The 13,748-nt window shown below is 37.6% G+C and overlaps 1 protein-coding gene across 8 annotated transcripts in view; it reads right to left on the bottom strand.

Moving 5' to 3' along the window:
- LOC117973789 (ankyrin repeat and KH domain-containing protein 1-like) overlaps nt 1-13,748 on the bottom strand; it is a 79,018-nt gene that overhangs the window by 42,565 nt on the left and 22,705 nt on the right. For 4 of the 8 annotated variants that reach the window (XM_058996035.1, XM_058996036.1, XM_058996031.1 and 1 more), the window contains exons 2-5: nt 13,535-13,688; nt 8,077-8,233; nt 6,708-6,870; nt 5,786-5,933 (exon numbers count right to left, since the gene is read on the bottom strand). In XM_058996035.1, coding sequence (XP_058852018.1) covers nt 5,786-5,933; nt 6,708-6,870; nt 8,077-8,233; nt 13,535-13,688 — 622 coding nt within the window. The remainder of the gene's footprint in view (nt 1-5,785; nt 5,934-6,707; nt 6,871-8,076; nt 8,234-13,534; nt 13,689-13,748) is intronic. The other 4 variants (XM_058996032.1, XM_058996038.1, XM_058996033.1 and 1 more) reach the window with 3 other exon arrangements.

Below are 13,748 nucleotides of genomic sequence, written 5' to 3'. Positions count from 1 at the left end.
TATTATAATGCTGCAATTTATATATATATATATATATATATATATATATATATATATATATATATATATATATATATATATATATATATATTATACATATATATATATATTATACACACACACACACAAACACATACATACATACACACCTAGCATCAAAAGAAACGTATCACTATTATAACACATTTATTTTCGAAAAAGTAAAAAAGTATGTAAATGATGGACATTGACGAAATGTTTTTGGTTTCTTTTTAATCACTCCTTGACCATGACACGCTTGAGTGACTATGACTGAAGCATAGGCACTTAATCACCTAATTAGTGAGACAGTTGATTGGACATTGGATATGGAGTGATTTCAGCTGTTGAATTGCAAACTTGAATAAAAGCAATAAAAGAATCACAGAAAAAAAATCAATATGCCACGTCTGTCAAGAGAGCAGCGCCTTCGTGCAATCGGCATGTTGGAGGCTGGACTAGGCAGATCATTTTGCAGCATCTTCGTGATGTCAATTGTTAATCAGCACAATAAAAAGTCACTGCACCTGCTCTAAAACAGTCTTTTGATGCTCAAATATAAGTGATAAGTTTCTATTGTATATATATATAAAATACATGGATGAAAGCTATATTTGCATCCTGAGCCATTCGAAAAAAACGCATAATACTCTTGAGGAAAATATACTTGAACTTTGACCTATTCGACTCCGAGACCAATTCAATTCAAACACAAAATGTCTTGTTTTCAATCACTCTAACACCCACAGTACAGAAATGTTCATTAATGATCAACAAAATGAGAATACGTTAAAAAAAAAAAAAAAAAGTAAAGTTGGTACATTCGTACCTCAGAAAAACAGGAAATTAAAACAAGGTAAAGGCAACCATCCAAATAAAGCTGAAGCACTAACGGATAACATGGAACGTTTGTCCAGCACTGAAACACTATGTTTAAAAAAAAACCAACTGTAATGCTGAACCTCATCGTCTTCAATATGAGCATCACAAGGGTATCCATGTATTACAAAAAATAATAGATGGGCCTCTTGAGTTACAGGAAAACAATTCCATCTCGGGGTTCTGTGACAGTTTATAAATTACTCGACCTTCGGACTCGTAATTTATGACATTATTGAAACCCTAGATGGAATTATTTTCCTCTAACTCACTCACAAAATGTATGTTATGTTGTGATCTATATTGTTATAATGCTACAATTGTAAAAACATTGTTATTATTTAAGTTCTATTGAAATAATACTTCCATATTTCATAATAAAGTTTTTTTTTGTTTTTTTTAATATAGCAAAAATTGTTTTGAACACTGTCCAAGTTGCTTAAGAGGGCCAAGAATGAATAAACAGTTTTTGATATGGAAATTGCCAAAATAAATGGGCAGCTGGGTTAACTGTCTGAAGCATCATTTTATTTATATTTAAAGGTCAGACATAATGCTGCCTAATAAAAGCTACAGTAATATGTTTGTCTTATTCATTGCTCTACTAAATGTAATGTAGTCAGTTTATTTTAATTTACTGTTAACTGATTATACATTAATTCAACATTAAGTTTCAATATCTCAAGTAGTGACAAGTGACTGCAACAAACAAATCTTTTCTGTACAAACTATATGTAAATCATTAGTAACTACATTGGAAGCTTACTTGCGCAATGTCACGTTGACTGTAGACAAATCCAGTAACATACGTCTTGGTGTTAAAAAATACATTTTTCAATGGTTTTGTATTTGGGCTTGGTGCCAAAAAAACTACTCCGCTCTTAACCTTTTGCATACAGCCCATTATAATTTCAATAGATAACGTAATTGAATACAACTTGGTGACAAGTCCTATTTATTTGAAAATTAAAATAAATAAATAATAGACAGTAATGAAAACATCCCACAAAGAAACCATATTACAGGTAATCATCTTCTTACCTCGTATGATGAACTCCACACACCAAGTGAACTATCCCAAAGAATGAAGACAAGAGGCTGGTGGGTTTAGATTTTGGTCGAGGAAGACACAAGACATAATATACATTGTGCAAAGTAGGCTGAGAGGAAGACACATTCAAGTTAACGCTAATAAAAGGTCTCTAAGGAGGCCTAGGTTACAGCGTTACAGACGTCCTGTATTGGGCAAATTTTTGTTTTCCCCCTATAGTCACCATACCTTACCCTGTGGGTTTTGATGGACCTGAAGATGGTTTCTTTCCAAGGCTACAAAAGAACTCGATGCAGGATGAATTTGAATTTGTCAGTTTTGTCCTGGTTTTGTGAACCTTATGGAGATCACTGTCACGGAAAATGTTTCCCAAGTTAGAAATTGTTCTTACATGTTAGCCAGGGTCCGAACTGTGGTAACATAAGTTCATTTAATACAGGCTAAGGCTCCCTTGAGGGATGATGTGTTTCCTTTTCGGGGGTGGGGTGGGTTAGGTGGCAACCTCCAACAACTCCAGACACCCTAGTGTGGGGACATTCTCAGCCAGGTAGCATGTTGGATGTGAATATTGATGAAAGGTAGGGAGAATCCTTGTGAAACAAGTGGCTTAGGTAGGATAAGAAATTTAGATAGAGATTTTGGATCGCACCAGATGACAACTTCATTACCTTTGCTTGTATGGGCCTGCAAAGTGGCTTGCCTTTTTTTTTAGCAAGTAGCAGTTTGTACTTGTTCAGATCAGCCTTAGTTCCTCAGTAGTTGCCCTTCAATCTTCAGGCAGCTAATATTAACTGCATAGGACTGTGGGAAAACTTCCTGTTGTTCTGGACAGCATATCGCTGCTCAACTGTAGGTGCAGGGGCCCGGCTTCCGCTATTTCCAGTATCTGAGATCCAGAACCTCTTGGGCCAGCAAGGAGCTAAGGATGAGACTGGCTTCGTCTTAATATACTTATCTGAGTGTTGCTGGCCTATTGGCAGCTCCCAGACAAGGCTTAATGCAGAGGGAAACTGGAAAGACAAAAGTTTAAAGAAGAAAGGAGACACCCCTGTGCATGTCACGTGTATAGTTTTGCTTCTCTTACCACAGAGATTACTGCTGCTAGTGCCCAGAAACTGCTGAAATAGCTGAGCTGTTGGCCTGGCCCCTATCTAGAAGACAGCCAACACAGCTGATGGTTTGTGGGCATCCCCTCCTATGTGGAATACATTCTAGTGTATACACATCCTGAGTGTGTATACAACTGAGTCTCCAGGAATACAGAGTATGCTGTAGAGAGCGGGGATATTTCCTTGTAGACCAATATGCCCCTGTCCTCGAGGAAGTGCTACTTCTTCTATCACCATGGTGAATGCTGAGAATGTGGATGTCTTCATCTGAAAAAGCTACCTGCAGTGATGACATTTGTCACAGACATGACGTTAGTGTCAAATGTATAACATGCAGCCTCCTGGTAAATCGAGGCGACATACTTACCCTCCGCTGCATGGCCAGTTATATATTGCTCGTGTAGATGTCTGCCAGGCAGCAGACAGCTTTTCCCCTAGCTTGTGTTGATATCAGGTGACATACAGGTTATAGTTATTAACACACCTGTTGCATGAAGAGGTGGTGCAATCCTTCTTCAGATAGGTGTCAATCCTCTGGTGTGGAAGACCGGGGGGTGCACTCGCAGCTGGTGTAGCCAGAATGGAATTCAGTTTAGGCTGTTAAACAAGTAAACCTATCCTTTAAGATGTTAAGGGAACTTCCTTATGTGTTTAGGTCGGCCATTGGCGTTGAGAGGATTAAATCCTTCTTAAAGCAGCATTAGCCTATGCAAATGATTTACCAAATATAGCCCATTGGGTCTCCAGACCGCCTTCAGAAGGGTTTTTTTTTTTTAATTTAAATTTATTTATTTTTTAAAAGATGCAACAGGAATCACTCACCTATTTAGGTATGGGTATTGGTGTTAGAAAGGATGAAAGCCTTCTTAAAACAGCAAGTGCATATCTGTATGCAGCTATTTACCATACAGTCCATTGGGCCTCCAGACAGCCTCATAGAAAGGGGAACCCTTCAGAGGCTTTCTTATCCTTTGCATCAAAGATGTGTGGAGTTCCTCATACTAGGTAAGAAATTCTAAATATTTCACTACAGTTCATATTGTTAGAGAAACTTCAGGGACAACACACCGATCAAAACATTTATTTCACTGAAGCCCCAAACCGATAAGATACTGAAATGCTGCACAGCATTAAAAAAAAACAAACACGTGTACTATGTCTTCAAAGCACAGGCATTATCTGAGAGCATACTAAATTGCTTTACATAACCAAGAATGCTTACCGACCCGAAAAGATCAGCTTGCGCACCCCTCAAACAATCTGGTGTGAAATCAAAACTTTTCTGATCCTAGTTTCTGAGGGTTGTGGTTACCACTGGTAATGTTACAGTTTTTAGGTAGGAGATCCCTAAATTACTTATGAGGACATTTCTAAAGAAAAATGAATGTGAATTTTAAAACTTGTATTTTTTACATTCAAACTAGGTAAATTGTAGGGTATATATATATCATCATAGAGTGAATATGTTTTTCTTAATAAATCTTCAGGCTGTCAATTGTTTGGAAAGGTAAAATACTGTATACTTTCAGTGGATATTAACATTGTACAACTTCAACATCTCTCTCTCTATCTCTATCTATCTCTATATATTTTTTTTTTGTTTTGTTTTGTTTTTAAAGACGTTAATTGCTATGCCTTTTTTTGGCTTTTGGTTTTAGTGAAATACAAAAAAGTTAAAAGCATTCCATGAAAGGAAGTGTGATTTTTTGTGTTAGTAATTTACAGTAAAAGTATTTCTCAATTTTTAATAAGCCTTCATTTTATAACTTGCATGATGTACACCATGATATTAAGGTTACCGTGGTGTTTTATTTTTGATGAATATCGTACCATAAAAATATTATACTGGCCTACCCCTAGTCCAATGCTGAGGTTATGGGATATTGCACCCCAAGAGTTTAGTTTTATTTAAAATAAACCTACAGAGGAGACCTTTTTGTAACAAGGGTTCTTTCTGGTAGACCTGATTTCATCATTCCGGTAAATTCATCAATGACCTATATGAAACGTGGCAGTCGCACTCCGAAGATGTGCCACGACTGCAAGTGTCATAGTTCAAGAAGAGAAAATTCTGTGAATGACCGCTAACAATAAGCTGAAACCATGTCTACCAGAAAGCCCGATAACTAAAACCAGAGTCAACCTGGACACAGTCTCAGTGACGATTCTGCAAAGAAATTGTACCGTGAAAACACAACTTTATATAAAAATAAATAAATAAATAAATAATAATAATAATTTGAAGGAACTGATTTTAAAGATTGATTCAAGGGAATTCCACCAAAAAAATAAGATGACAACATACAAGGGGTCGACTTGAGCTGGAGTGACCCATATATATATATATATATATATATATATATATATATATATATATATATATATATATATATATATATATATATATATATATTGATTTTTATCAGAAGATAAAGAAAATAAACAAACCTCGGGTGAAAACCCTTACTTACTCTGCTGGAAAACCCAAACCAGGATTTCCAATTCCTACACTTCTACAGGAACAGAAGTCACACAGTAACAGGACTGTACAGATCACCCAAACACAGTTTAAAACACACAGCACTCTAATGTATGTGCAACAAAACTAACAAAGAAATGTGCTGAATAATTAAACACAAAAACAATTAAACATCCCGGCTTCATAGTTTCACAGAATATATACGGTGAGGTTAGTTTTAAAACATTTCCCATGTAAATGGCAGGTTACCTGTAGAGGACTGGGCGTTGACATCAGCACCATGAACCAGAAGCAGTTTAACAATGTCCACATATCCCCCACTTGCTGCAGCCATTAAAGGGGTGATGTCTCCCTTGATCCCTCGATCCTCCACATTTGCATGCATAGCAAGCAGAACCTAATGCGAGAACAAACTTGCTTAGCACTGGGAGCAGTGTCAGCCAGTCACATGTGTTAAACAGGTTTCAGAATTGGAAATCCAACCACACACTAGTCTGGAGTGAGTGTCAGCCCTGTGGTCAGAGCAGAGGGCTGTACCCAAGCTCAATCTCAGATTTATTTCGCCAAGTAACTTCACTTTCATGAACCCTGTACTCCCCAGCTTCATGTTGGTAGGCACCCCCGTGAGAACAAACTGCTAACTGGGAAGAATTCATTACTACCGAGAGGCAAAACAGATTTGGATCAACAAAATATGTTTTTGCCAAAAAATTTTAAAAAGTCGAGGAAAGGGTAGCTCCATTAGCGTTATACCTTGAACTGGAGAAGTTTCAAAAGATACTGCTTGAAATAAAAAGGCTAAAGGAGTGCAGTAAAAAGGTTTGAAGCTAATTAATGGTAGGATGGGTACAAGCACAGCTCATTGTAAAGAGGAGGCACATTTCATTGACAGATTGTATAGTCTTACATGTAGGGCCCTTTTTTCGCTATGGGCACATTGCCCATGTAATGCATTTACTATGGTGTGGGCAATTTGCCAGTGATTTGCCCACAGGGGAAAATATAGGCTGTAGTGTTTTGGTGCATATGATTTGCCACAAAATAAAAAAATAAAAAAATAAATTTAAAAAAACCCAGGGACAAGGATGTTTACAGCATTATTAACTATATTAACCGGTAAACTATAAGACACATGTTACAAACGTATATTCAAGATACAATGAAGACTTACTTGTGCGAGTTCATAATAGCCAGCTGAACAGGCCAAGCAGAGCAGACTCTCGCCCTCCTCGGTGTGCTCGTTTACACTTCTTCCTTCATCTAGTAATTTACGGACAGCATTCACATCCCCGTCTGAGCAGGCCTCCGCCAAACTACGGCTAAAAATAACCAAACTGCTAAAATTACTGGGATTGTGCTGGTGAATTTTAAAAACTCAAAAGTAAACAAATATGCCTCAATTACACAAGATACTGCCTACTACATGGCAATTCAGCTGTGTTTTTTTTAGCTTATTGTATTTCATAATCCTACCCAATGCAAATTAACTAGTTGATGGTATCAGTATTTTTGTTTAAAACACATTTTCTACAATTTGGCAACTTTTGGAAACAACTATAACCTGGGACACTCCATGAAAAAACTTGATGGTTTCATAGGTGAATCATCAAAACGACACCCATGCCAAAGAGCTGAAGGACATGTAATAGGTATTAAACTTCTTGTAGTCCAGACAACTATTATTTTTTGGTTTTAAATGGTACAGCAGTACACCGTTAGAAACAAACATGGAATAACCCAACCTCTAATAGCCATGCAATACTAAATTTGTACATTTCCACCTAGCCAAAATAGGCTTTTTTTTTACAAATTGATTTACTATTGTGAATAAACTAATTGTAAGAGGAGATACTTCATAAAAAGCAACAATTAAAACTGTAAAAAACTAAGTGAAGACGACAAATGTCTCGGCTCGTGCCTTCTCCAGTGCACTGAAGGTAGCACCGGCCGAAACGTTTGTCTACTTGACGTAGTTTCTTATAGATTTACTTTTGAATTATTTTGATTGTTTTGAATGTATGGATGCTAATCAAAAGAGAAAAACAGATGCGGGTATTTATATTATGTGGGCAGCAGTGTGGAGTAGTGGTTAGGGCTCTGGACTCTTGACCGGAGGGTTGTGGGTTCAATCCCCAGTGGGGGACACTGCTGTTGTACCCTTGAGCAAGGTACTTTACCTAGATTGCTCCAGTAAAAACCCAACTGTATAAATGGGGAATTGTATGTAAAATAATGTGATATCTGTATAATGTGAAATTCTGTATAATATGATATCTTGTAACAATTGTAAGTCGCCCTGGATAAGGGCGTCTGCTAAGAAATTAATAATAATAATAATAATTACTGTAGATTATACATTTAAAAAAGGGACGTGGGTTGTATATGTTTCTGGATTGTCATTTACATTAATTGGTCCGTTTTGGCTTACCTGACCTCAGAGTCTCAGAACTGCTTGTTAAAACAGTGCGTCGGGGGTTAAAACACTGAAATCACAAAACAATGACCTAAATAAAAATAGACCAGACACAAAAAATACATACTTGTCTGCTTGCCCAGCGTTTAGTGTGTTTTCTGCTCTCATCCGAGTCAACGCAGCAGCAGCTTCATCCAGTGCGCAGCTGACAGAGGAGGTCAATCTCCGGAGCACTTCTGGATCTGCGAAGGCTTTACCATCGGCAGTCGATAATTTACCAATTCCTTTTGTTATTTTCAGCAATCATGTTAGTATGAACATCACACATGTAAAAGCAAAAAACAAAACAAAAACCAGCTTGGGGTTAATTGCAAACCATGCACAGTTAGTCTTAAATAAAAACTGGCGATTTGAACTTTGCCAACCCCCCCCCATACAGTCCTCGATTACCAGGACACAAGGTATTTTTCATACTTCACCTCTACTAAGGCTTCAAGTTAAATATTTATCTTAGAGGTTGGCACAGGTACCCAGCTCAGATCACTAACCCGATTGTAAATTTAACAACTGCCAGTTGTGACAAAACTGTTTACATGTTTGTAGCTGAGCTGCTTAAATGTAGTTCTCTTCATTACCAATGCTAACAAGGCTGCAGGAACACTTGACAGACCTCAAGGGGAAAGGTATGTGTCTTCTATGCAATTCACTTATAAGAATGGACCACCAGAGGCGAGTTTGAAAATTACCTAAAAAGGGTTCCCAGATTTTCAACCAGTGCTTACCTCCAATTCCTACTGGATTCATCAGAATAATTCAACATCCACAATATCAGGCTCAGTGTAAATCAGTCACCTTAAATGCATTTACCATCAGCCAACAAATCACACATTCTCCACTATTCTTAATAGCAAGAAATTCAGTTTATTTTTGCAGACTAAAAGGACAGAATGCCATCGGTTTCAGACCATTTACTTTGTTCAGAGAGAGGAAAAAAAAAAAAAAAAAAAAATCAGAAAGCATATTCGTCCCCATTGTACACATTTAGGCCCTACTAACTAGATCCCTCCGTGTAATCATGATTTTATTCAATCAAAGCATTCAATGTCTACAAAGGCAGTGCAAGTGTTTTTACCCATATTCATTGGTAACTTACACTAGTAAGTTTCCTGGGCCCTTCTTCAAAGGTGGCAAGTTGGCAGTTTTCACTGACCCTTTTGCAAAATAGGGCTGAGTATCAGCAGTGTCTTAATAATACAATACAGTAAATTTAACATTAAAGCACTTTTGGTCTGTAACTGATGACTGCAATGAACTCGGCATGTTTATATTTTAAATATTTTGCAAGTGTTGTCTGGAATTGTGCACCTGAGGGGGGAAGCATGCTGCAGCTCCCATGCTCAGGGTTAATGAAGTCCTGATTTGACAGCATATAACACAGACAGCTTTTATGATTACGTTAGTTTATTTTTCAGTAAAAAAAAGTTTAAATTGCAGTAAGTTGGTTCTGCTATTTACGATATTAAATACCAAATTTGTACACAACACTCCAACACGTTTGGTCAGCGTCACAACTGTTGCATGAAACTGGGGTTACCATATTCTGCTGATGTTAATATAGCACCTCTCTGCACCTACAAGCATTTATATTCTATGAAATTGTTATTTGTTTGTTAGCGTCCTTCTCGCACTTGTTTATTAACATGTGATCTGCGTGTTTTCCCCTAACAGACCAACGTCATAGTGCATTCGTAAATATTGACACATGCTTTTGAAAGGGAGAGGCAGGCTTTGTGTGTTACAGGCGCCAATCCGCCTAACGCCGAAAACTTTGTCGCATTTACAGCCCTCAGTGTGGTTAAGAAGAGCAATGTTGATGAATATGTACCAGTCTTGATCATAGTTTTGTCAATAGCAATTTATAATAGTTGTATAGATCTGGCAGTTTCCAACCCTTTCGCACTGCCTCTGTGTCGCTTCTGGTGTGTATGGTCATGTCGCTGCGAAAGTATCTCCACCAATTTAAAAAAATCGCATCGCATCTGCTGTGTGGAGACCTTTACCCTAGCATTTTTATGTCCCGCCTCTGTTGACTTATGATTGGACACCTGTATCCCATTGGTTAAACCTAAGACCTTCAACTGTTTGTCCTGCCTCCGCTCACTTATGATTGGACTGCCGCACAGAAAATGCAGTTCTATTGGTTGATTTTATTTTATATACAAAAAATAATAATTCTGCACAATTAAAAAAAATGATTAATCGGTCAGATTAATCTGTTAAATCAGAGCAGACCTAATATATACAAGGTAAATGGGGAGACACGTATTTTCAGGATGGGGACAAACTAATGCCTCTTTTCCACTGTACAACCAAGCCACACCAGGGACATACCAAGCTCTCAAGATGTGGTTAAGGCGAGCTTGGGTGGTTTTTCCACTGCAGTGCCAAGCTGTGCTACTGATGTCACACGCAACGAAACAGTTGTTATTAAATTATTATTGTTATTAATTAACTCAGTTTGCCAAAAGATGCGCTTACAAATGGTGCTCAAAAATTAAGACCAACGGTACAGCTGTATCTTTATCGCTATACTTTAGAAATATATTTAGGAATTTCTTTATAATCCACAAATGTTACGGATTATAAATCGACTTACTAAAGTTCAATTAGTTCTGTTGAAGGGGAAAAAAGAAGGTTTTAAAAATATGGATTTGCCAAAGATATCCCATTTAAGGATAGTTGTTTTTTCTAGGGCTGCAACAAAGGGTACATTTTGACCTTCGAAAGTTCGGAACACATTACCAAAGGAAGGTTCGAACCATCAAGGGTACTCATTTGCATAATTTACTGGTGACGTCACCATAGCTACTTGTTTATATTTGATTGAAAATCCTATTATTTTACAGGTAATCCATATAAATGGAATAAAACATTTCACATGTAGTTTAAAAATATGTTATATAGAATAGTAATCATGTTTTTATAATTTAAATAAATAAATAAATACACGTTGTTTATTTACACGTAATTGCAGCACCAACTGCAGCAGTCACATTTTACTACTACTACTACTACTACTACTACTACTAATATGAACTTACGCTTGTCAAGTTACCCAAGAGATTGGTTATACCTCCATAATAAGAGTCGCTTGCACAGTTTGCATTCAACCTTTTTTTTTTTTTGGTTGTCTGGGCATTTAACAAAAAAATCCCCAAACATGCAGAGTGGTTGAGACATTTCTTTCAATACAGCTTGCGCCTTACAGTATACAACATTTTGCTGTCGAGATGGTGAATGAAGAAATTAAAGTTCTGCCTCTGGATAACACGAGCTGATAACATTATTAGTGTTAGCATATATTTTGTATGTTTCAAACATATTCTACCATAGCACTTCTCTTACACGGTCTTGTACACTAGGTACTCAGCACATATTTTACTAAAGCAATACAGCTGCAATACCCCCAATGTGTGATTTACAGTACTCACACACTGTCACAGTTTCTGTTAACAGGAAGAAAAAAAAACAACACACACAGTACGTGAATGGTGTCTGATGAACCTTCGAAGTTTTAAAACAATCTTCGAATCCCTGGCTAGCGAATGAACCTTCGGACACATCCCTAGTTTTTTCTAGTTGTGTTTTGTTTGGGTGCTTAACCACTTCAACTCCAGATGTAAAAATGAAACCCCTTCCCAGGTACCAGATTTTGAAAACAATAATAATGATGTTTTCAAACCCGTAATTGCTATAAAATGTTAAAATATGATGAATAAAACAAATAAAACGACCTAAACTGTGTTTCTCATTAACCCTTTATGCTCCTGTGTACTACATACCCATGTTCAATAGAGATACATGTTTATTTTATTTTTTGTTTGAACAATGAAAACAAATGCTGCTAATAATGCCAATAACAATAATCAGTAAACAGTAATTATCAAATAAAAATCATCAAAACGTGAGCCATTATCGACTTGCTCTGTGCCATTTATTGAAATGTTCAATACAACAGAACCCTTCGCAACCACTGCACATTTTCTTGTGTCCTTTCTTTTGTTTTCATTTTCGTAGCAGACCCTGCACCTTTTTTGCGGTCTCTGCTTCCCTTGTGTTGGAGTGATAGTCACAAATGCATGTACACAGCTACTTTGCGCATGCACTGTGATGGATCTGGCTGCCGCAGACGCCTGCTTTATTGCCTTGTACCCAGTACTGTGTTTTGCAAGGATTTCGTCACAGCACTGCCATTTCAAACTAAACAGCTTCCCTTTTGCAGCTGGCTTACCTGTAAAGTAGCTGCATGCTCTTTTGTTTGTACAGTCACAAAGGTAAGGGATTAGCTTTTTGGGAACAAAAACCAAAAAGCACTCCATTGGAGAACGTAAAACTCAAGTTCCACGGCAGAGTGCACATCTGTGTAAACAGGTGCAAAATCAAATGATGGAGGACTGGCATCATCATAGGGATCAGTAATAAACACCCAGTCCCCTGCTGTTCTTGGCTCCACATCCTCATCATCACCGCTGAGTGATAAGTCAGCATCACAGTGTCGCTGGCATCGAAATCATGTTTAGCTTGCTAAAAACTATATAAAACTACAACTAAACAAGTAAAACTAATAATAAAACAAATAAATTAAAAACATAATACTTGAATGAAGTTGAATGGCTCCCGTAATATATCTCTGTCTTCTAAATGCCCACAGGTAGATTGGAATCGCTACATGCACATTCCACAGTACTAGCACTGCCTTAGAGAATGAAACCTGAAACGCTAGACTGAGAAACCAATTATAGAATAGAATGGGAAACTTGACGTACGCAGGTACGGCATGGTACTGTAAGTGGGTTTTCCATTTGCTTCAAATTGTCAACAAGGCCTGCTTGGTACCCTATTGGGGATGTAAACCCCGGTTCAGAGCGATTTCTTGAAAAGCAGGACGCAGTGTTTGCACAAGACTCCAAGCTCTGGAGTTTAATGCCACCTGTGAAACATCTGGCAGCACGGTTTACTGACACCTTTAGTGTGGGACAGTATGTCAGTGTCCTCCTTCCAACCTGCGTTTTGATATCCTGATGGTCTGCCTACAGACCTTGTTGGTTTGTGTCTGTATACAGTGAGGATGGGAGCAACATGGATTACAGGAAGTGCAGTATTCCTTTGATTCAGAAACTACTTGCTTTTAAGAATATCTGGCTTTTGTTTGTCACATGCATACTCTTATATAGGCATCTATACTTGCTACTGTATTCTATGACATGCAGATAATGAGAGATTACATGCATTATATTCCCCAATAGATGGCAAACGGCGCTAAGTCGGTCTGGCAGCATTTTCATTGGAGAAAATATACAGAGGGCGAATATGATGGCAAAAAAACAAGCGGACTGGGATATTTTATTAAACTATGTCCTCTAGGAACCACCAATATAAATTTGCTGTCACAGTCACTCACAACAGTCAAGCTTCTCATACAGCCATCGAAACTGGAATTCCCCAAGGGGTCTGCAAGTGAACTGGTTATGCCAAGACCTTTGATCATTAAATTTGAAGACCTGATGCACACAAGCAGCACATACCTGCAGCCTCAAGTAGGGCTTCCAGTCTTGCTTGTGTTTCTGGGTCTACTGTTCGTAAATCTGCCCCATCTGCAGCACTTGATAAGAGCAACTCTGATGCTGTTTTCAGCATGGGATTGTCCAGATCTTCCTGGTCCAAAATGAAAGATTCAACCTAAAACAAAAACAGGACAGACATTTATGAAATTCCAACAGTATCTATCCAAAGTCCAGA

This window comes from Acipenser ruthenus, chromosome 22, assembly GCF_902713425.1.
Source record: "Acipenser ruthenus chromosome 22, fAciRut3.2 maternal haplotype, whole genome shotgun sequence".
In the NCBI taxonomy this organism is placed as follows: Eukaryota; Metazoa; Chordata; class Actinopteri; order Acipenseriformes; family Acipenseridae; genus Acipenser; species Acipenser ruthenus.
The sequence above is the reverse complement of the archived record's forward strand: the minus strand, read 5'-3'. Positions and strand labels throughout refer to the sequence as shown.